Consider the following 24,103-nt stretch of genomic DNA (forward strand, 5'->3'; position numbering starts at 1 on the left):
AAGATCAGTGACAGCCATCAAAAAGTTTGTACTGAGAACGATGCAAAGGGGGAGGAGCAGGAAAAGAACGAAAAGGAGCAAGCAGATTTTTCCCCCTGTAAAACTGAAATGAAAATAGAAGAAATGTTCACTATCCAGTGACTCCACGAGGAATAATTATTGCCAGAGATGCAAAAGACTCCGTAATTAGATTTTTTAATTATTGAGGATTTGCTTCTCCTCTGTAGTGGCCCAATTAAAGAAGCTCATCAAAACAAAAAAAAAAAGAAAGAAAGAAAGTAAAGTGAAAGACAGAGAGGATGTGCGTTTTCCCTTCTCTTCTGGTGTACCTGCCTCCCCTGTGTTTGATGACTCCTCTTCACTGATGAAGGGGACACGGCACAAGCCGCTAATGAACGGCCCTTCATTTGGACGAAGTGAATGATTAAAAAGGAGGAGAGGAGGAACTGAGCCTAATGATCGAGAGGACGTTGTGGTGGTGGATATATATAATATATATATGTATATAAAAACTGCTTTATAAAAACGTTTAACTGCTTGACCTTGTCGGCACGTCTGTGTGAATTAATTAAAGTGGCGGCTGATGTGGAGAGTGATTTGAGAAGAGAGGAGAGATTAGTACAGTATCAGTCGTGTCTCCCTACGGGGAAAAGAGCTCACCGCTTCGGCTATGTAGGGCTGGCCACAGGAGGACCTCCTCAATTAACATCTGAGATGCCTGAGGGAGAGGGGGGTGTCTGAACGGCCTAGTCCTGTCATGTAGACCCCTCACGCACGCTCACACGCTTGAGTTAGCCACTCTAAACACAGAGAAGTTGTTCGACCTTGTCTGTTTCCATCTGTTTTGGATGTATTTTTTTCTTAAAGGCCTTTTCACATGGCTCATGTCTTGTGCTTTCACTTCCAGGCTCAGGCATTGTGAGCTTTTATGAGACTGCCAGGTAGCAAGAAAGCGGGAAGTGTGCACAGTACTAGTAATAGTGAAAGAATAGGAAAAATGTCAAATATATTTCAGCTTTGGACAGAAAAAGAGCAAAATTGGAAACTTATGGGTACTGGTCGGTATGGAAGTTTGTTTCCGCCATTAAAAAAAAAAAAAATTAAAAAGGTAATTGAGACTTTATATCTCACAATTCTTTTCAGAATTGTCAGAATTGTGAGAGAATTTTTTAGAATTTTGATATAAAGTCAGAATTGTGAGGAAAAAAAGTCAGAAATGAGTGATATAAAGTCAGAATTACAAGTTATAAAGTCAGATTTGCAAGATATAAAATCAGAATTATGAGAAAATGTCAGAATTGTGAGATATAAAGTCAAAATTGCGAGAAAAAAGTCAGAATTGTGAGAAAAAAGTCAGAATTGTGAGATATAAAGTCAGAATTGCGAGTTATAAAATCAAAATTGCGAGAAAAATGTCAGAATTGCGAGAAAAAGTCAGAATTATGAGATATAAAATCAGAATTGTGAGGAAAAAAGTCAGAATTGTAACTATAACACGTGATTCTGACTTTATAACTTGCAATTCTGGCTTTATAACTCGCAATTGTGAGTTTATATCTTGCAATTGCGAGGGAAAAAAAGTCAGAATTGTGAGATAAAAAGTCTTACCTTTTTGTATTTTGTTATTTAGTGGCAGAAACAAGCTTCCATATGTCGGAGTCAAAAATTAACATTATTAAATTTTTTGGAAACACTTTACACTTTACAATAAGGTCTCATTTGTTAACATTAGTAAATGTATTAACTAAAATTAACTAACAATGAGCAATACATTTGTTACAGTATTTATTTATCTTATCTTTGGTAATGTTAGTTAATAAAAATACAGTCGTTCATTGTTAGTTCATGTTAGTTCACAATGCATGAACTAATATTAACAAATACGTTTGATTGTAATAATGTATGAGTAAATGTTGAAATTAACACTAAGATTAATAAATGCTGTAGAAGTATTGTTCGTTCTTAGTTCATGATAACTAAATTAGTAATGAAACTTTATTGTAAAGTGTTACCCTTTTTGTGTGTGTGGAATTTGCAACTTTTTTTTCAAAAAAGGAATTTGTTTATTAAAATGGTCACAAACATAATGGTGCTGGCCAGTGTCCGAAATGTATTAATTAATTAATTAATTAATTAATTAATTAATTAATTAATTTATAATTTATGAGCAAAATTTGCCCTGGAAGTGACACAGAACACCCAGTTTGTTGTCCATTTTTGTTTGTGTGTGTGTGTGTGTAAACTTTGTCTATTTATATCGTTTAGCAAATAATTCATATGAATTAATAAATTGAAAAGGTCACTACAGTGTCAAAACCTGTAACTAGGTGGCCCAAGAATAAAATATTGTATTATATTAAGGCTATAAAAATTTATAAAATGATAATATATTGACATGTGTATAGATCACAGTTAAAAATAATTGCATTTTTTCCACATTTTAAATATCTAGGGCAGTTTGTGGCACTGTGTCTCAAAACCTTTTGATACCAGCAAATTAAATGCTTAATCATTGACAGTGCTTTGAAACGTCAACGATAAACTTTTTTCCAAAAAAAAAAAAAAAAAAAAGCTAAACATTAAAAAATCACATTGCTCCAGTATGTAAGCTGTAGCTTAATGCTCCATAGATTTGGGGAACACTGTCACAAATAAAGGGCCTTCAAGGTGCGGACCAGATATTCCAACACGCCAGTCTTTTCAGCCTGTTATCTATGTGTCAGTCATTCTGTCTGGGAAAGCGGTAGAAAAGAAAGCTTTTTTTATTAAAAGCAACTGAACATGGGGCTTCATGTCTTGGCTGGATGTTACCTGTAAATTGGTCTCCAAGGCGAAAACTCCTCGCTCACACTGCGTTTGTGTCTTCGCACATATGTGAGCGTGCATGGCTCAGGGGAATTTCTTTACATTCTCATAAACGCTGAATTTGTTTACCTGCGAAACAGTCGAGATAATTCAGTTTATCTCTGTCCTTCTCCATAACGTCACCCGCTTTATCAGTCGCAGTCTGCATCCGACTGTGACGTAAATTGAAAAAAAAAATGATTCGGAGAATAAATTATACACCGTATTAAGGGAAAGACGGACCATACAATGGTTCATACCCATCCTGTATTCATCTTGTCCTCCCTTTCTTGTGTCTTTTTCCGGCTGCTGCCTCTTCAGTGCTGGCTGTGGCGTGTGGTCGGGCGTCAGAATTAGCTGCCCCACAGCGATGGCTAATCAACACACTTTCACACTTCCTGAGGAGGAGGATATGTAACCCTCTCCCTCCCTTTTTCCTCTTTTTCTCTCCATCCCTCGCCACTCCTTTCTTTTCCGCGCTCTTCTTTTCTTCTCCGTCTCCCTTCTCCCGGAGAACTTGGAAATAATTTGAGTCTCCTGGGTTTTTACACATTCTAATTTCCAACTAAATGGGACATCTGTTTGAGAAAAGGAAGATTTGCCACGGTTGCTAAGGCAACTATCACTCTGTGGGAAAGAGAGGGAAGAGGGAGGAAAAAAAAAATGTCCAGCAGTTTCACAGGCGGAATTAGACGCTGATTTTTAGAAACACCGCCACAATCCCAGACAACCACTTCTGCGCTTCCTCTGCTACTCTATCTCAGTTTCTGTATTTTAACTCCCTCTCCTGCTCATTACACCTCTTTTGCTCTCTGTTCTGAACTGGCTATTTATTTCCTTCGCACAGCTGTGGAGGAATGAATTGTTGGTACCATGTGGCAAAACTTTGGCGAGTATTTCTGCCACCAATTAGAGATGGAGAAATTTGATTCCCTTACACAAATGCACATTCACACAAATATCATCATCTGGGGTACCTACAAAACATTAAAAATGTAAAACATTTTTATGAATCCAGTTTTTAAAAAATGCGTCACAGCTGTATTAACACAATTGTTACGTTTAGGGACAGGTTTGGTGGTATGAGTACACTGTAAAAAAATATTTTCATGATGTATCACAACATACCACAATAATTAATGTGGTTCAGATAATGTAATATTTTGTTGAAAATGGACAAACCCAGCGATTGGGTTAAATGTTTGCCCAACGTGCTGGGTAGTTTTATTTAATTCATCTACTGTTTAAAAATTACTGTATTGCTTGCTTAAAATTAACCCAAAATATGTTATAAATTAACATTTATTAATAATTTTAGCATTTCTAAGGTCTCTTTTGAAAGGTATGTGTACCACGAGTGAATAATAATTAAACAATGAACATTTATTAAATGGCTCATTAATAAATGTTCACCTTTTTATTATTATTGTTGCCTCTAGTAATTATGTGTGGGTTCATTTTAAGCCAGCCATATAGTAATTTTTAAACAATAGTTGAGTTATATAAAACTGCCCAGCAATTTGGGCAAACATTTAACCCAACCGCTGGGTTTGTACATTTTCAACCCAACTTGGGTTGTTTTTAACCCAGCATTTATTAGAGTGTAAGTCCAATGTAAAAAAACATGTATGTACACAATAAGAGCATTTTATCAAATGATTAATTTAAATCTACATAGTAGTTAAAGGCGCAAAACATAAACTGGGACCATTTTTTAATAAATAACATAAAAAAAAAAAAATTTCATTGGCATTAAAACAATATTTAAATGGCTCCTCATGGAGCTAAAATCTCACAGAAAGTTTCAGATGGGCAAGTTGAGGCAGAAAATCAAGCTGAAACTGTATCTGTGTGTAAACGCTAAGCTGAGCCGAAAGACCGTGCTGGTATAAGCCAACACAAAACGCATTAACACAGCAGGAGTAAGTTTCTATGACCTGACCGGTTCACCTTGCATGTGTGTGTGTGCATGTGTGTTCATTACCAAGAAGGCAATAGCTTTGCATCGCTCCAAGTCTCTCCATATGACAGTCTCATCTCACACACACACACACACGGTCACTGACACACATTCACACTCATTTACATAGACACACACACACACTGATGCTGCTGTCCTGCACCTGCTCCTCACAGTTCAGACTAGAGGGGCCTGGCGACGGCTCATCTCTCTCACTCAAACAAACACACACACACACACAATATTTTCCCTCATTCATTCTTTTTTAAACTCTCTCCATATCTCTCCTCTCAATACGTCCTCCTCCACCTTTCCAACACCATATACAAACTGCTAACACACAACCTAACGTATTGCCAACGCAATTATAACGTATGACAGAGTGTTTGAGGGCTTCCAGAGGGAGCTCATTAGCGCTGCATGCGCGTGTCTGTTTGAGTCGCACATATCTCTCAGCGCTCCTAAAATCCTCCCGGAAGAAGGACGGGAGAGAAAGCCAAGGGACCCGACGGAAGAAACAGAAGTAATCGTTCAGTGTGAAGTATCTCCAGACGCTGTGTGCTTTGTAGTTTAAAGGGCTATTGCGCAAACATTCAGATTCGCTCTGGGATACTGTACAGTATGTCTTTAGTTTTATCAAAAGATTCAGCAAAGATGTTTGCAGTGCTTTAAAAAAGGTTATTGGGATTAAAATATTTTAAAGGAATATTCCGGGTTATTTTCAACCTAATGTCAATTCATCTGTTACATGTTATAGATTTCCTCTGTTTTTTTACCATAATTCCTCAGTGTTTAGAATAAACAAAACCTAATTATTAATTGAAACCCTCTTATAATTAAAGCAAGGGTCTGACAATGGAATAACACTCATACAGTAATTGCACATGTAGAGTTATAAAATTATAAATCAGTAGTTTTCACCCAGGGCCCGCGGGCCCACTAAAGGGCCTTAGCAAACTTCTAGAGGAAGTCTTCAAATTATTTATAATTATACAACAGTTCTTTCTGGTTCTCGAATCTGATTGGCTGATAGCCGTGTGATATTCTAGTGATAACAGCACTACCTTTTCACCATTTGTATCACTCCACTTGAAGCAACTGTCATGGCGGCCAAGCAAATCCACAGTATTTTTTTACAAATACAGTATGATGAACTATAGTTTTAAAAGTTTTTTAGGTGAGAATGTACTTGTTTAGACCTGAAATATGTGACTCATAGTGCCTATTTTACAGTTTGTTGAGACGTTTTCGGAGATGCGTGCTCCAGGCCGTCAGCAGCCATTCAGTGCTCGTGTACCCGCCGAGAACAGTGTGATATTGCTAATTTATTTTAAGTTTTACATTTAATTATATCACATATCTTAATTAAAATGTAAAAACACAAAAATACAGATGTACAACATTACACTGAAATCGTATTTTGGAGTTTTTTTTGTTTTTTTTTTGTTTTTTTTTTATCATCACAATAGAAGTACCAGAGGTACATATCAGCTCAAATATTGTCTTGGACAGTAGAGGTGTCTTTGTGTCAAAAAGGTTGAGAAGCACTGTCCTAAAGGGTTTTATTTTGTTGTAATGATTGTCTGAATTACATATTATCCCACTTATTGCATGGCTGCTTGCCAAATAAACAAATGTACATTATTGATTCAGGTTAAATTGTGTGAGCAGATATTAACCACAGAGTGAACATGAAACTGGCATAGATTTGTAGGAAGAATATGGTCAGTTGTATAGTTTTGCAGTGCTTATGCAAAAATATTTGACAGTGGAAGGCTCTTTGGAATTCTTGATTCTTGGTCAGTTGCTGCACAGTATTAAATTTAAAGGGGCCCTTGATTATGATTTCACTTTTTTAACTCTAGTTAGTGTGTAATGTTGCTGTTTGAGCATAAACAACATCTGCAAACTTACAATGCTCAAAGTTCAATGCAAAGGGAGATATTTTGTTTTACAGAAATCACTTTTTAAGGACTCCAACAAACTGCTGGTAGGGACTACAACGACCTTCTTCCTGGGTTGTTGACATCACAAACTCCAAAAATTTACATAAACCCTGTCTCCGGGAACACACAACAAAGGGGGTGAGGCCATGTTGGGCTGCTTTAGAGAAGAGGAAGAGTTGTTGTAGTGGAGTGTTTTTACCATGCTGTCATTTTACGCTGGACTGCTTCACAAACGAGGGTCAATTCAACGAAAGATTAACATGACGGCACATGCTAGGTATTGAGTTGAATCAACTCCACAGTGACTACATACATTTATCCACTAACCATTCAGAAACGTCCAGATGCATTCTGAAAGTTGTAACTTCCTGAGTCTCTCATTCACAACACCGTTACTGACAATCCTCATTGCGTGAGATTCTCCATCTTTGTTGTTGTTGAGCAACCAAAGCAAGAACTGTTAAAGCTCCACCCTCTTCTGGAAAGGGGGCGGGGAGCAGCAGCTCATTTGCATTTAAAGGGACACACACAAAATCGGCATGTTTTTGCTCACATCCAAATAGGGGCAAAGCTATAATAAATGATCTGTGGGGTATTTTGAGCTGAAACTTCACAGACACATTCTGGGGACACCACAGACTTATATTACATCTTGTGAAAAGGGGCATTATAGGTCCCCTTTAAATAAAGATTAGCTAAAAATTCCAGTATTTGTGCATGTTCTGAAGCAGGTATTTCAGACTGTTTTCTATGTCCACAATGTTCAGAACAAAACGCAAAAAATGTAGGGTGCTTAAGCTTTCAAAACCAAGATAGTGTGAGCCTTTGTTTTTGTGTTTATACAGTCTATGAAGACTGCTTTTCTTTCACTCGATTAATTTTGTCATCTCTTCTAGTCTTTTTTTTTTTGTCTCATGAAGGGCCATGGGGATTCTTTTGGAAAGTTTAAGTTTACTTGTCTTGTATAGTATAAATTAAAAGTTTAATTGGGTATTTCTTGCAATTGAGCATCGTCTTGTTTTATGTGGACACACATACACCTACACACCATTGCAAGATGAGAGCTTCTCTGCAGATGTTGTCCATTGAGGATTTTTTTCTTTCAGTAAGCATTTATTAAGCCTGATTTTTCAAAAGGAATGCCGAATGTAGCTTTGCAGACGCTGAGGTCTTTATTCATGCAACCACGGATGTTTAAAAACAGCTTTTAAGAAAGCATGGATGGACTTTAAAGCAAAAGTTTGCCAAAATATGACCATTCTATCATCATTTACTCACATCCATATCATTCAAAACCTGTATGACTTTCTTTCTTCCGGGGGATTTGGCATGTACATGTTATGCGACAAATCTGAATATGCTAGTGTGCTAATGAGATTCTCCTTTTATATTCAGCATTCTGTAAGAAAGTCATACAGGTTTGGAACGACGTGAAGGTGAGTAAATGATGGAAGAATTTTCATTTTTGCACAATCCATTCCTTTAAAGCACTGCATCGGCTATCAAACACTTCTGTGTGTGTCCCTGCTCTTGGCTCGTTATGTTAATCAGTGCTGTGAATGTTCCTGTTGATGAGTGTGAGTCCACACAGCTGTTCTGAAGTCTGCTGTGTGCCCAGGCCAGTGCGAGTGTATGTGTGTGTGTAAGTTTGAGAGAGGTGTTGAGCTGTGTGGGCAGATGTCTCATTGCACAGATGGGTTTGTTAATGCTGGTCTCGGACTGTCCGGATCAGATGCAGTGGACCAGAAACATTCACCCAGGGTCCAAATTCATTATCCACCCCTCAATTTATACTTAAGACTATTGTTAGTGCTTAATTGCAGGTGGAAACCGTGACCTAGTGGTTAACACACATTGAGCTGTGGTGCTCATTCAATTGTTGTCAGCTTGATTTTATTTTATTTTATTTTATTTTTTCCACATTACCAGGTCCTGAGTCCAAACTTGCTTCACTGTGTGTGTGTGTGTGTGTGTGTGTGTGTGTGTGTGTGTGTGTGTGTGTGTGTGTGTGTGTGTGTGTGTGTGTGTGTGTGTGTGTGTGTGTGTGTGTGTGTGTGTGTGTGTGTGTGTGTGTGTGTGTGTGTATGTCATCATGGCCAGTAGTCTTGGTTTCACTTTTACATGCTGAGTGTTGCGTAAGTCATGCTGGGGACCAAATGTCCCATATTTACCACATTTTAACCCAGAGTCAGACAGAGGCCGAGTGGGGGAATCAGGCAAACAGTGAAGTTGCGTGCAGCTATGTCTGACAGAAACATAAACAGATACACCCTCGTATATCAGCTCAAGCCTGGTCTAATCCCTTTATTGTCAGAGACTGATATACTCTGCCTTCCAGGGTTTCTCTCTCTCTTTCTATCGTTCTGTGGAGTGTGTGTCTCTCCTGCTGTGCTGCTCGGACTGGAGCCCCGTGTGAATGGACCGCTTGCTTCTCTCAGATTAAACATCAAAGTCCAGCCGGCCCTGCAGTTCAGAACAAAACAACACAGCACATTGTGCTAAATATACAACACGGCCTGAAAAATGCAGTTACACTGTGCAAAATATGCAACACTGCCTGAATTACAATTACACAACACAGCACACTGCACTAAATATACAACACTGGTTAAAAATTTAGGGATGGGTCATGATGATCAACTAGTAGTTTAGTTGGTAGTTGATTAGGGAGGTCAACTAGTTTCAGATTTCTTTATATAGTTTTTTTTTAGCTTGATATGTCATATCCTTTAGCTTTTCAGTAAAAACCTCTTGTTAAAGTTGAACTTTTAAATTCGACATGAAATGGAAAATTCAGAGATTATTTTGTTACTGATGCGTGGGTGTTATTTTAGTTTATTTATTTATTTATTTATTTATTTTTTAACAACCAATGAATAAAATCAAGTCCCAACCTACATTGTTTTTCGTGTGTGTGAGAGAGAATTTATATTTCTTCATTTTTGGATTTCACTATGATAAAGTCATTTTAGATATTACAGATTAATGTGTTTAGTTTTTTTTTTTTTTTTTTTTTTTTTTTTTTTTACATTTTATTTTTGTAGCATCTCAATAGACCAAACACACAGTTGCTCAACAAAACAGTTACTCTTTCAACCCTTCACCCATGCAGGCCACGTAATATCTGGGTTTCCCACAGAGCGTTATCACACCTTCTGCACCATTTGCTCTCCACATACACTTCAGGCCACTAGAATCATACATTGCCTATAAAAATGGATTATTTGCCATTAATTCATTGACAACTTTGTCTAAATGAAAGAACATGCATCTCCCCAGTACATTTTGTGCATTATATCTGTTTGTATATTGTTCTTTTGTATATTGTAAAGTGTTTTAAATGCATGTGATGATACTGCTTGATATTGTAGTCCATCTAGGTGGTGTTTAATATCAGATTACTACTTGTTTAATGACTTACATTTTGGTGGACATCACAATGTCATAGAATGCATTGTATGTTTTTTAAATTTATCAAAGTATAAATGGACAAAAACCTACTAGTTAGCTCCCCCATGCAAATGAACTCCCTTTCAAACAAAGGAATCGTCCGCCAGAGAATTGCACCTTTCTCGTTAGTCAAGCCAAGACGGAGGGGCGTAAACTTTCTGTAGAGTTCAAAAGGCCCTCACGCAGATCACTTTAGTTCTTCTAGTTCTACTCTTTTTTTTCCTTCTGATACTACGGATTGCATCACGTGAGACCCCACCCGGCCCCCGAGCCAGGCTGGTAGGCCTCACTTCCTTTCAAGAAAAGGAAGACTATCGGACCGAACCATCAAGGATTTCTCCTGCACCTGCAGATCCAGACACTCAACATTTAAGGCAATCGCAAGTATCGCTTGAACACTAAATGGCGAATAAGTATTAAAAATTCATCCAGCTTGTTCTTTTTGACCCTTTCCATTGTTTCACTCCCATGTTATGATATGGTTCAAAATCATTTCCACTCTCATTTCCTATGTATGCATGAATTGTGTGTGTGTGTGTGTTTGTTAGTTTAGTTATGTGTTTATGATTTAGTTAAATAAAACTTGTGCACACTCTTGCGAGTTGATTCTGATCTGCTTGATAAAATCATTTGAGATATTACAGATTAATGTGCTTTGTTTTGTTTTTATTTTACTTTACTTTTTTTTCTTGTTCGATAAGCCATTTAATTCAGAAGGGTGTCATGAAAAGTTCATTCATAGTGCAAGTGTGTAAGTGATTGCATGTGTGATGTTGACAGCACTTCTTATGTGCTAGTATATCTCAGTGGACTGTTGTGACCTGCAAGCTATTAATTGAAACAGGCTCTCTTAATGAGGTTATGTGTGTGTGTGCACTGTCAAGAGGCTGTCTGATATTGGCTCTTAATTCTTCAGAGATGTAGCAGCTTGTCCCTATAGATTCCCAACCTCTTCTCCTTCGTTCACACAATTGGGTCATTGTCAGATACATCACATAACTAATTATTCACTTTCATACCTGCTTCTGTGCCATGCACAATAAAGTATCTTAAACACACACAGAAAATAATGTGTACACCTCCTTTGTAATTAGGGTTAGGCTACCACCAGCATCTGTAATTACAGCAGCCACAGGTGAGGATGTTGAACAGAAGCTCTCTTCATTTTGCAGATAGCTTGTGTGTGTTTGTGCACACGTTCCAACATTAAGTGCACTGCCTATGGAGGCATCGTTTTAAGGCATAGGAGCGCTTCCCCCTTGAAGTTTGTTTCACAAAGTAGGCAACTTAATTAAGCTGCATCCTAAAATATATCTAATTTTAGCCAAATTCTAAGGCAGAATCACGTGTATTGCCTTATTGTGCATAGGACAATCCCAAAATGCATCGCAACAAGCTAAGTGAATGAATTAAGAGAAATTGATTATTAAAACTTTTTTAATTTGGCCATAAAGTATTGATAAAAATAGTTCAGTGTAATTAAAAATTGATTATTTTACCCGATATTTGCATTAGCTTAGCAAACATGCCAACACACAACTCTATTGAAATCAATTGCTTTTAAACTCGCATGCAAATGCGATTTGTGCAGCTTGCGGAGTTACTGCCTATAGAGAAACTGTTCCCACCGTCCAAGAAAACCTTTCAGATGTGTGTTTTCCAGGCCTGGAAAAGTCATGGAAATATCTTTTTTCTAGTTATGCTGTTTATAGTTTAAAACTATTCCTTTGGCTAGAAGATATCTCTAAAAATATTTTTAAAAAAACAACAACAAATGACTGGAAAAGTGAAAATTCATTAGTCAGAAAGTGTGAGAATACAGGAGAGTGTTTCAGATTGTTCACTTATGAGGTTAAATGTCACCTTAGGGGCTAAAAACTTTTGGCTGTTCATTTACACGAAAATGGTGTTTTGGGGGTCTGAAAATGCAAACGTTTGATAACAGGTTTCAAAGTGCAAGTTTTTGAAAACGATACCATTATCATCTCTGTTTAAACTACAACCATGCAAATTTGTGAAAACAGTGACGTCATGCGCATTATGTGTTCAGTCAATAGGTGCGTAGTGTTTCTTTACAAAATGACATCGCCATCTACTGGCCTGGCATATATAAATACATTTTTGCCAATCCATGTGAACAGGGACCGTTTAGACAACGTTGCCAACTGTACACAAAAAAATGCAAAGGAGGAACATTTCCGTTTTTAGTATATCATTGTTGTGTGAATGTAGCCTTAGAAGGCAGCTGCCTTATACACTCTAAAAAATGCTGTGTTGTTTCAACCCAAATTTGGGTCAAATATGGACAAACCCAACTTTTGGGTTAAAATTTTTATGCAGTTGCTGGGTTTATCCATATTTAACCCAAGTTTTGGTTGAAACAACTCAGCATTTTTAGAGTGTATTAGGCAGCTGCCTTCTAAGGGTACGTTTGTAGGCTCTAGTCAGAAAGCTTTTGGAATAGAGTGCTTGTGTATGCGCTTGATGTAAACAGGGCTGTTAGCACAAACTTTAGTGACCTGTGAATGACACTTCCTATTTCTGCTTCATGTTCTCCATTTATTTCTCCCCAATTTTTTTACGCATTTTATCTTTCCACTCAAAGTGCACCACCTTACTAGTAGCAAAAATTGATTTAGATTTCACATTTCTGTGAGTCATTAACGCATTCTTTTTAAAAAAAAAATTATATTTTCTTATAACTCTCATTTTCTCTTCTTTTAAAACCCTTGAAGTTAACCAATGGGATGAAATATTGAAGCACAGTCGCCCCAAAGCCTTTTCCCCCCAGCCATCCGTTTAAAGATTTATGGCAAAACTGCACCGATATCATTTGGCCAAGAGTGGTTTTGCATGCACACACACACACACACTCACTGATTTGACCCAGGCCTTACTTCTACTTTGAATAGACTGTTCTAAGGACTGTGGTGACCAACAGACATTAACAACACGGCATGATTAGTTCTGATTAGTAGTTTCTGCTAAAACAAGATGAGTGATTAATCTTCCACAGGCTTTCACACCGGGGGAATGTTTTCATAGTTCCTATGACTATTGCCGAAAATATTCACTTTGATGAGTTTTGCATGGACAAACACCCCTTCAATTTGATTTAGAAAATGCTAAAGCAAAGTATTTATGTTTTTCCACTTTTGCAGTGGTGTGGCATCATGGGAGTAAAGGCATGAAAGCAAACAGCTGTCTCTGCTTTTTACTCACCATGACAAATGAAAAAACATCCAAACTGATAAATACACAGATGGTTTAGTACATCAAGTACACTGGCTGTGCCGTGTCACATTTTAAGGAATTGCACATGTTAGTCTAATCTTCTGGCTTGAAATAATCGTCATTAAACTGAGCCAGAGTTTTCGAATTGCATGATTGAATCATGCTTGTGTTTTAAAGGAGTTTTCAATGTGTTTCACTTCCTTTCTGTGTTCACATGCAACACTCTCTCTCTCTCAGTTTGCTTCTGTTTATTAATCTCCCTCTACTCAGTTTGAAAATCTGTTTGGGACACCAATAATGAGTCCTTTCTCAATCCAGTGTAATTGAGACATCGGTGTAAAGATGGAAATGAATATTTAAATAGCACCATCAATATGCAAAGGCCATTTTAAATGTTTTAAGATTAGAGATGTGAATTAATCAGACTGCGTCCGTGGGCCTTCAGATGTTTGATCATAAATGTTTAGACTCTGATGATAGAAGTGATTTGAATATTAATCAGTTGAAATCAAATGAAAATAGCATTTGCTTTCCCATGAGCCCCTTCTTTCCTCTTGACCTTCTTAAGATGATGGAACCCAGGGCTGATCTAGATAGCTCCTCAAAGTGTCTGTGCATGCATGTGTGTGTTTGTTTGCAGCGGCAGGACACTGATGCGTCAGCCAGCTATAAAAGTAAATGTTTCAAGTGACTGCTCTCTATAAATTACAAAATCCACGTAAAGGCAAGGGAACCTTCATGTGTAAACTGACACACACACACACACACACACACACTCAGAGTCTTTCAACATACTCGCACACATAAATGTGCAAATCCGCCACAGCAGAGGAAGATGGATCTGGGGACAGATTGTTAGTGACATGTTAATTTCTATACCGTCACTCAAGCTTGGTGCATCTGCAATCAAAGTGATGGGGCATAGGCAAAACCATCAACCCCCCTCTCTGTCCTTACAAACTGTCTCTACCTGTTTCTTTCTCTTTCTTCCTGACTTTCTTCCCCCCACCCCCCACCCACCCCATTTCTCACTTTCTGTTATTCTTCCCCTGTCTCTCTCTCGCTCTCTCTCTGACACATACACACACACATATATATATATATATATATATATATATATATATATATATATATATATATATATATATATATATATATATATATATATATATATATATATATATATATATATATATATATATATATATATATATATATATATATATATATATCAGGGCTTGACAATAAAGGGTTAGTTCACCCAAAAATGAAAATGATGTCATTTAATGATTCACCCTCATGTCGTTTCAAACCCGTAAGACCTCCGTTCATCTCCGGAACACAGTTTAAGATATTTTAGATTTAGTCCGAGAGCTTTCTGTCCCTCCATTGAAAATGTTTGTACGGTATACTGTCCATGTCCAGAAAGGTAATAAAAACATCATCAAAGTAGTCCATGTGACATCAGAGGGTCAGTTGGAATTTGTTGAAGCATTGAAAATACATTTTGGTCCAAAAATAACAAAAACTACGACTTTATTCAGCATTGTCTTCTCTTCCGGAATCCTTTCCATTGAATTGATTCCACTGAATCCTTTCATCTGTCGGCGTTGGTAATGCACTTTTACGTCGCCGTGGTTGTTTTTGGCGATTAGGACATCTGCGGCATTTTGAAGCATCGAAAATACATTTTGGTCCAAAAATAACAAAAGCTACGACTTTATTCAGCATTGTATTCTCTTCTGGGTCTGTTGTCAATCCACATTCACGATTCCACATCATCTTCTTCTTCTTTCCTGTTTTATGACGGTTGGCATCCAGCTTATTGGTGCATTACCGCCCCCTTCTGCTCCGGAGTGTGGTTCATGACTCCGCAGTGACGCTTCTGATGTAAGACGCTGCTGACGTGTTATCTAGTGCGCCCGAGCTTCATTTACAGTCTGAGGGAGACGCGCGCTGTATTCAAGCTATTCTACATTGTTTGTATTTTGCTATTGCTAAATTTTTTTTAAAATCGTAAGTGTGCATGTCGCGGATGTCCTAATTGCCAAAAACAACCACGGCGACGTAAAAGTGCATTACCAACGCTGATGAAAGGACTCAGTGGAATCAATTCAATGGAAAGGATTCCGGAAGAGAATATAATGCTGTATGTTAATGTAATGTAATAAAAAATGTAATCAAATATCTTAAAATGTGTTCTGAAGATGAACGGAGGTCTTACAGGTTTGGAACGACATGAGGGTGAGTCATTAATGACATAATTTTCATTTTTGGGTGAACTAACCCTTTAATTAGGGCTGGGACAATAAATTGTTCATCTCGATTCGTGGATCGATTCTGATATTTTGCATAACGATTCTTTCTTGAATCAATTCTGAGCTTAGTTTTTAACAGCAGATGGTGCTCTAGGCTACTTTTTAACCGCACACTGCGTTTTAACCGTTCAGCTGAGTCTTAGAAAGTACTTGCACCGCAGAATGATTTTATGATGCGAGATTAATGTAAGCAGCCCACTGCGAACACCCTTGTAATTCACTTCAACCTTTTTGAACTATATGAATGATTATTTTATAGAAGGTTCAAGTAGAAAGGAATTGGAAACAAGCAGAGTACGGCTGTTTCTAAAGCATGCAGCGCCATCTGCTGTTGAAAACTAAGCTCAGAATCGATTAGAGAGAGAATCGCAATGCATTCAGGAAAATCTCAGAATCGATCCAGAATCATTTCTCGATTTTATTCCAGCCCTAGTGTTAATGTCAAGCCCTGTATATAATGCAGTCTTAAAAAATATGAATCACTCTTCAGTATTATTTTTTTAATAAGTGTAACATTTTAATGATCTGTTTAATAATTAATACATTTAAATTTATCAAATTAATCTTAATTAAAACATTGTTGACTGCCCTAATTTTAGGCGTTTTCTTTGTTTTGTTTAAATGACTTTAAAACCAAGGAGAAGCCTCTGCCAATCGAGTGCATTGGCAGTGGATTAAACAAATGCACAAATGGTAATCCTATGTGTAGTGCCCACTTACCAGCCTTTTTCGATTAGTTTGGACTACTAGGGTAGCGTTACATCACTTAATTAATATTCATGAGCCAAGCTTTTCAAATCGTCCCTACACCCCTGCTTTTTTGGACATTCAATGGCAGAAAGATGACAGGAAGTGATGGGAGGTGGGGGGAAGAAAAGACGAGGACACAATATTATCCGTCCTCATACCTGTAACTCCCACTTGAACACCAAAGCAAAAATTGTCTTTTTTCTTTTTCACTTCTATTTAAACTATTTTTCTCTATTACATTTTGTAAAAGATGTGACAGTCGATTCAAAGCTATTGCTATTTGTGATTTGGAGATTTTTCATCATAAACCTAAGATATCTCAGATACACTCACCTTATACAGATCCTAATGGAAATGTCATCTTACCCTGATCAGTGGTTGGGCAGTCTGGGTAAAAGATCAGTGAAGCATAATGATCATGTTCCCATCAGCAGTCCTTAACTGTGTTTTTTCCATCTTTATGTATGTTTTCAGGCAGCCATGGTACTACGGCTGGGGTTTTAATCTACCACGAGGACAAGCTCTGCTGGACAAGTGGAATCAGATCCCAGATTCCACTGATATTCTTCTCACACACTGCCCTCCTCTGGGTAAGACCTAAATCACACACAAATACACACACACAAAGCATGCGGTAATGGTTATTTCCCATTATGTTGTCTTCATCCTTGCGCACACACACTCTTTTGCTTTGAGGCTTTGGCAGATGGAGTTGCTACAGCAGGCTGCTAAAGCATGCAACGCTGAGACGCTGTTCGCAGTGCAGCAAATCCCTTCGCACATAATAAAACCCTCACACACACAGTCATATGTAACGAGAATGGAAGTTTGTGCATAAAGACAGCTGCAGTTTAAAACACTAAGCTTTTGGGCTTTGAGAATGTGGCAATGTGTAATTCTCATGGTAAAGACGTGTCTCACTATACATTTGTGCAAATGTGGGTGTTTATCATAGTGTTGCAAATTAGCCCCAATGATGTCTCTGAAGATTCAGATTAAGTCTGTGTGTTATGTATGTATAGACATCAGACTACAAGTGTAAAATCAAGTTTGTAGTCTTTAATGATCACTTTTTTATTCCATCAATTTGTATATATACAGTAATGCTGCATCTGAAATTGTATAGGATAATAGGTACTGGGGTATGACGAGACAGGTAGCGTACTCTGTGTATAGGAAGCATCAGTTCTGAGCGTGAATTATACAAGATAAGACATTTATCAGACGCTTAGGCTCCCTTGTGCAACGATCGACCACCATGGTCTTGTCAGTCATCTCGTCACGTGATCAGTGCTTCCTGCTGCACTACGTAAGACTCTGAACTCTGCAGCTAGTGTTGGATGAGCTGGATGGTATTGAAGAACCGTTATCCAACTGAATTAAATGGTTTTCATTTCTATAAAAAGGAAAATGACAGTTGAGATGTAATGTAAATGTAGCACTGGCATGTTCTATCCTAATTTCACCCTAATTTCGTCATGGCAGTATCGCAAGACAGCTTTTCACCTCAAGGAGAAATGTCTTCACACCCCTAGTAGGTAGCTACCACATTAGGTTTGAAACTTGCTTTGTTACCGTTAAAAAAGTATGTTGTATATAGTATGAATGTGTGTAGTATGAATGAAATTTGAACGTATTATATCCGCCAAGTTGTCACTGTCATGTGACCTACGGCATCAGTTGCATTGCTTCACCGCCATTCATAAATCCTCTCCTGTGGCCTTAATGGCCATGATGTTTGGTTTTGTTATTGGTTCTTGATGTGTAAACATTTTTGGATTCACCTAATTAATTGAGAAAGGAAAATCTAAATCCAGGATGTGTATTTACAAATCCTACTATGGCTAAGGCTTAGGTCATGAATATTAATTAGTTCTCACATAAGTTGCTTGGTAACCTTTCTAGAGTGTCCAGTCACATCATCTAATTAAATTTCAGTGAGTCATGACTTCACGCTGGTAGAGTTCTTAAATTAGCATCTCGGATGTGCAATATGTTGTGTTATGGCAAAAAACATGCCCATTATTTCTTCTTCAAAATTAATAAAACATCATTAAGGAACCCGATCCACATTCCAAGTGGAATCAGAACCACAGTTATTAAAGTCATTATGATTACCTTCCCTAAATTGGTAACAGGGTAGGTCTGGCATTTTCCTGCTTGTAACTCCAAAAGCAAAAATTAAACAAATTGTCTGTTCTAATATAATATATTGCATATCACTCTGTGTTTTTCTTTGCCTTGTAATGTTCATATTAGTAATTATACTTCTTTTTTTGTAGGTTTCTTGGATTGGGTGCCCAGGAAGATGCAACGTGTTGGCTGTATGGAGCTATTGAACACTGTCCAGAGGAGAGTTCAGCCCAAACTACATGTATTTGGACACATTCATGAAGGTAATCACATTAGATGATAATGTCCCAACTGTCTATAAATCACATGCATGAAAATCCACACAGCCCTGTGATCTTGTTCACGCTGCCACGTCAATCCGCCCTGTTTTGGGGTTAGCAAGGCAGAGTCTGTCCCATGCTGCTTTGCTTTCCGACAGCTCTACAGCAAAAACTAGTTCACATTCATATTCACATTAAATTTAGCATGTACACTCAAAATGCCTTTAAAGTTGCCATGAAACGGAAGTTGCGTTAGTATTTTCCTCCCTGTTGTGACTAATATCCAAGTGATACTTCTTCTCAAACAAGAAAAAATTGTAGGGCGGGACTTGATTTTGTCCATTGGGAATTGATTGGATCATTGCCGCTTGCTATTGTTGTGATGTCATGTGAGTGACCGGTTTCTCCGCCCTCACGCCAGTAAACGTCATCAGAGAAGAGAAGTCACTGCAAGAGGGAGGGGAAGTTAGGGCATATGAATTTTAAAATAATGTTGATGTGCACTGATAAATCATTTAAAATAAATACAAAAAATTAAAAATATGATTATTATTTTGATTTCATGGTGACTTTAATAAATGTTTCTCATAGAGGGCAATGTGATTGCATTATACATTTGTGTATCAGCTTGTGTGTTGTGCTTTGCATGTCTATGTTTGACTCTGCCATACAGTATTTTTGCATATTTTCTATGCCATGACAAAAATTGCAGCCTCTTATATGTAATTTTTTGCTGTTTGCAATGTCTTAGTGGATACAAAAGGATTCATCCCTCACACACACTGCATGGTTATTTGTACTTACCGTTCTGCTTTTAACACTTTCATCCAATCTTATTAAAATTTGGTTTCCACCTTTTTACTGTATTTTAACCTACTACATATTCACTTAAACATCACGTACTTTACATATTTCAACTTAAGCATTGGTAATATCTCTGTCCTTTTATGTTTGTGTGAGCTAGGTTACGGTATGATGACAGATGGAACCACCACGTTCGTTAACGCCTCGGCGTGCACGGTTAACTTCCAGCCTATGAACCCGCCCATCGTTTTCGACTTGCCCAATCCCAGGAGCTCATGATTGAACTGAGACCTGCCCGCCGCCACCTTCTTTCAATCAGGGTCCCTTTCTTGAGCGTATACGGATGCTGCGTAGTGTATATAGAGTGAGCGAGAGACGCTAATTTGGATATTCCCAAGGATATTTTCATCCATTTTTGTGCCGTGTGCCGCCCTCAGACACAAAATACTGACACAGACTTTGAACTCTTTTTCTGAACTTGACTCTTGTGTTGCACTTGAATCGGCGTGACAATCGCGTGTACTTTAGGTCATGGAAGCCAAGCTTTCTCCTCATTGGCTGGCACTTATTTAAGGAACTTTGTAACCTTGTAGCCTCAATGGACCGCTGACTCTGGAAAAAAAAAACTTTTTTTCTTTTGCTCTGGATCCACTCTTGAAAGTTACAGGATGTGCCCAGAAGAAACAGTGCTTTGGTGCAAACAAGTTTGTTCAGGGTCTTTACCATTTCGCTCTTTCTCTCTCTCTTTCTCGAGTCTCAGTCTCTCATTCTACTTTTTCCTATCTGCTCTGTTCTTATATGTTGCTCTTTTGAACTTGAGGCCATGGTGGATTATACTCTGGGAGAAATAAATTGGCCCTAAACAGGAATGTAATGTTTAAAATAGTAATGAGAAAAAAATAAACAAAAAATGTGTCAGAATTAGTGCTGTCAAACGATTAATCGTGATTAATCGCTTCCAAAATAAGTTTGTGTTTACATAATATATGTCTGTGCTGTGTATATTTGTTATGTATATATATATATATATATATATATATATATATATATATATATATATATATATATATATATATATATATATATATACACACAATACACACACATATATTATGTAAACACAAACTTTTCTTTTGGATGCGGTTTTAGCAATTAATCATTTGACAACCCTAGTCCGAAAATTTTCCTGTTTTCTCCGCTTTTTCATGCCTTCTTTATTGTTCGATTTACTGTAAACGTGTAAAACTGTGAGTGTGTTTTCAAGCAAATGGTCCTTTACTAAAGCAGTGTGGACTTTTACAGTAGTTTGAAGTGTTTAAGGTCAAATATTTAAAATTTCTTCTAAAGCGTGCCGTTAATGTCCCTCCTCCGAATATCAAAGACTCGTCATGCGCGCAAAGTGCGCTTTCGCATAATAAGAATACGTTGCACTTTGATCCACATGCTCCCCACTATAATTTATTAACATTCCTCCTGGCGATAATTTATTCCCATGTGTTTTACAGCTCTTCAGCATTAACTGTGTGTGGCATTAGGCCTAATATGACGGTTCTGTTAGATGTGCAGAGGGTTTTCATCTCTTCCATATAAATGGATGAATAAAAATGAACAAATCGAACAAATTATCACTCTGCGTGTGTGCGTGCATCTGTGGGCTCCTGTGTGTTCATGCACGATCAATTGCTCCTCTTTCATAGCCCGAGGAAAAGAAAGCATCAGAAGATGGAGAGATTGAAGAGATAAAAAGAAAAATATTGGAAACGCCAACTAAGAAGGATGAGCTGATGTCTGGGAGACAGATTTCTGTCTCATCTTTATTTATTTTTAAGGTTTTCTTGCTGTTTGTACACTTGTTTGCATTCGGTCAGAGGTGCTTCGCACTATCATGTGCAAAGCTCTTTTTTTTTTTTTTCCTCTCCATTCGTTCGTCCCCGTATGTGGGCCTTTTCTTTAAAGACATTGTCATCAGGTTTACTGCTGTGCTCCAGTTATTTTTTCCCAGCATGCTGTTCTGAATTTCCAAACAGATTTTGTGGATTGTTTGTTAATTACTTGTATTTGTGAAATTTCAGTGCTGAAGATATCATTCTTTATGGTCAGTTAATTTCATGCCATCTAAAGAGTTATGGTGTTGAATAAATTCTAGCAGAGAGGAATTCTCTGTTGAAACTACCTTTTGTTCTGGAAAAAATCATTTACAGGAGGAACAAATTTAAATATTTGTACACTGATATTAATGTCCCAAAATTGTAGGTGGGTGGCACAGGAATGTTTACATGTGTATTATTATATTAATAATAATATTATTATTATTATTATTATTAAATTATTAATAATAATAATATGATATTAAAATTAATATGATAATTTCTTCCTTACATCTGCTATAGTACAATATGTCGTCAGTCTCGATAGTTAATAAATACGAGGATCCGCTCTTGGTAATCGAATGTCCTGAAGGACGAATGGCAGTATTTTTGTTTAGCGTGCAAGAGGTTCTGGGTTCAAATCCAACCATTAATGATTTTTATTTTTTTTTCTCATTAAAACCAAAGATGTTCACCAGTGATTGTATATCAAGAGCAAGGACACGTTTATGTGTATTTTGATTTGTGATTTCGACGTAACGAATAGAGAGTCTCTGCAACTCTCTATTCATAGATTGAAGCGCTCTTCCATGTGAAGACATCACAATGTGAACGAGCGCCAAGAGAACACTGTTGCGCCTCGGATAACAGCGACAACGAGCACTCAACATGATTTTAAAAACAACATATCCCAGCGCCACATCGCCTATTATTAACACAAATTGATAATCAACTAGAGGTGTTTATTTTGTATTAGATATCCGTGAGATGCCGCGAGATGTTTCAAAAAGTGGTGGGGACAATATCGACCCTTTCAAAAAGTGGTGGGGACATGTCCCACCCGTCCCACCCGCAAATTACGCCTATGACTGAACAACCTCAGTGTTTTGAACCCTATCTGTCTCTGTGGGTTCATTTCACATTGAAGACATAATGACATCATCAGAGTATCTGCACAGAAAGTTACATGATTTATAAACAGAGAATGGGTTTATTTTACATCCATATTATTTTAGATCTTAAAGGGGTCCTTGATTTATGATTTCACTTTTTTAACTCGTTAGTGTGTAATGTTGCTGTTTGAGCATAAACAACATCTGCAAAGTTACGACGTTCAAAATTCAATGTAAAGAGAGATATTTTCTTTTACAGAAATTGCTTTTTAAGGACTACAACAAACGGCTGGTAGGGACTACAATGACCTTCTTCCCAGGTTGGTGACATCACAAACCCCAAAATGTACATAAACCCTGCCCTGGGAACATGCAACAAAGGGGGTGAGGCCATGTCGGGCTACTTTAGAGAAGAGGAAGAGTTGTTGTAGTGGAGTGTTGTTGCCATGCCGTCATTTTACGCCGGACTGCTTCACAAACGAGGGTCAATTCAACGACTTTATTTGCACAAAAGATTAACATCTTTAACATGACGGCTAGTCGATGAGTTGAATCAACTCATATAAATTCATCCACTAACCATTCAGAAACGTCCAGTTTCATTCTAAAAGTTGTAACTTCTTCCTGAGTCTCTCCATCAGTGTCGACTCCAGTTTGAACAATGTAAGGCTGAACACCGTTACTGACAATCCTCATTTTGGCTGCGTGAGATTCTCCAGCTTTGTTGTTGTTGAGCAACTGAATCGCGAGATAAAGCTCTGCCCTCTTCTGGAAAGCATTAGCTCATTTGCATTTATAGGGACACACACAAAAATGGCATGTTTTTGCTCACACCCAAATAGGGGCAAATTTGACAAGCTATAATAAATGATCTGTGGGGTATTTTAAGCTGAAACTTCACAGAAAAGTTCTGGGGACACCAGAGACTTATATTACATCTTGTGAAAGGGGCATAATAGGTCCCCTTTAAAAGAATACACCGATATTAAAATTTTGGCCAATACAGACCTTGTGTACTATTTTGTCTATATAAATTAAAATAAAAGACGTAAATTGAGGCACCACAATATTGTAATGTACAGTATGAAAAATGTATATTAATTGTAATATTGGCTAAAGAACAGTGTTATTAAATTATTATTAAATTTTAAAGTTTAACTTAACCTTTGCAGATATCTGACGCTTAATCAATATGTCAAAATATGATAAAGGACAGTCAGCAACTGGTACAGATAAATTAAAAGATGTCTAATATGAGTTGTTCTTCAATGTGGTACATAACTACACAAAAGGGGTTGTACTGTGTACACATAAAAAAAAAAAAAGAAAATATGACATCATATGACTTCCTGTGGGAATCTGGTGATGTCATTACATGTCGCTAGTTTGCCAGATAATGATCTAGGGGTCAAAGCATTGCAATT

At 37.4% G+C, this 24,103-nt stretch overlaps 1 protein-coding gene across 1 annotated transcript in view; it reads left to right on the forward strand.

Moving 5' to 3' along the window:
• mpped1 (metallophosphoesterase domain containing 1) overlaps positions 1-20,107 on the forward strand; it is a 51,388-nt gene extending 31,281 nt beyond the window's left edge. Inside the window, exons 4-6 of the mRNA XM_067390898.1 lie at positions 16,977-17,092; positions 18,785-18,898; positions 19,860-20,107. Of these exons, the coding sequence (XP_067246999.1) occupies positions 16,977-17,092; positions 18,785-18,898; positions 19,860-19,978 (349 nt within the window). The 3' untranslated portion in view covers positions 19,979-20,107. The remainder of the gene's footprint in view (positions 1-16,976; positions 17,093-18,784; positions 18,899-19,859) is intronic.
• Positions 20,108-24,103: the final 3,996 nt, after the last annotated feature.

This window comes from Chanodichthys erythropterus, chromosome 8 (assembly GCF_024489055.1).
Source record: "Chanodichthys erythropterus isolate Z2021 chromosome 8, ASM2448905v1, whole genome shotgun sequence".
Taxonomy (NCBI): domain Eukaryota; kingdom Metazoa; phylum Chordata; class Actinopteri; order Cypriniformes; family Xenocyprididae; genus Chanodichthys; species Chanodichthys erythropterus.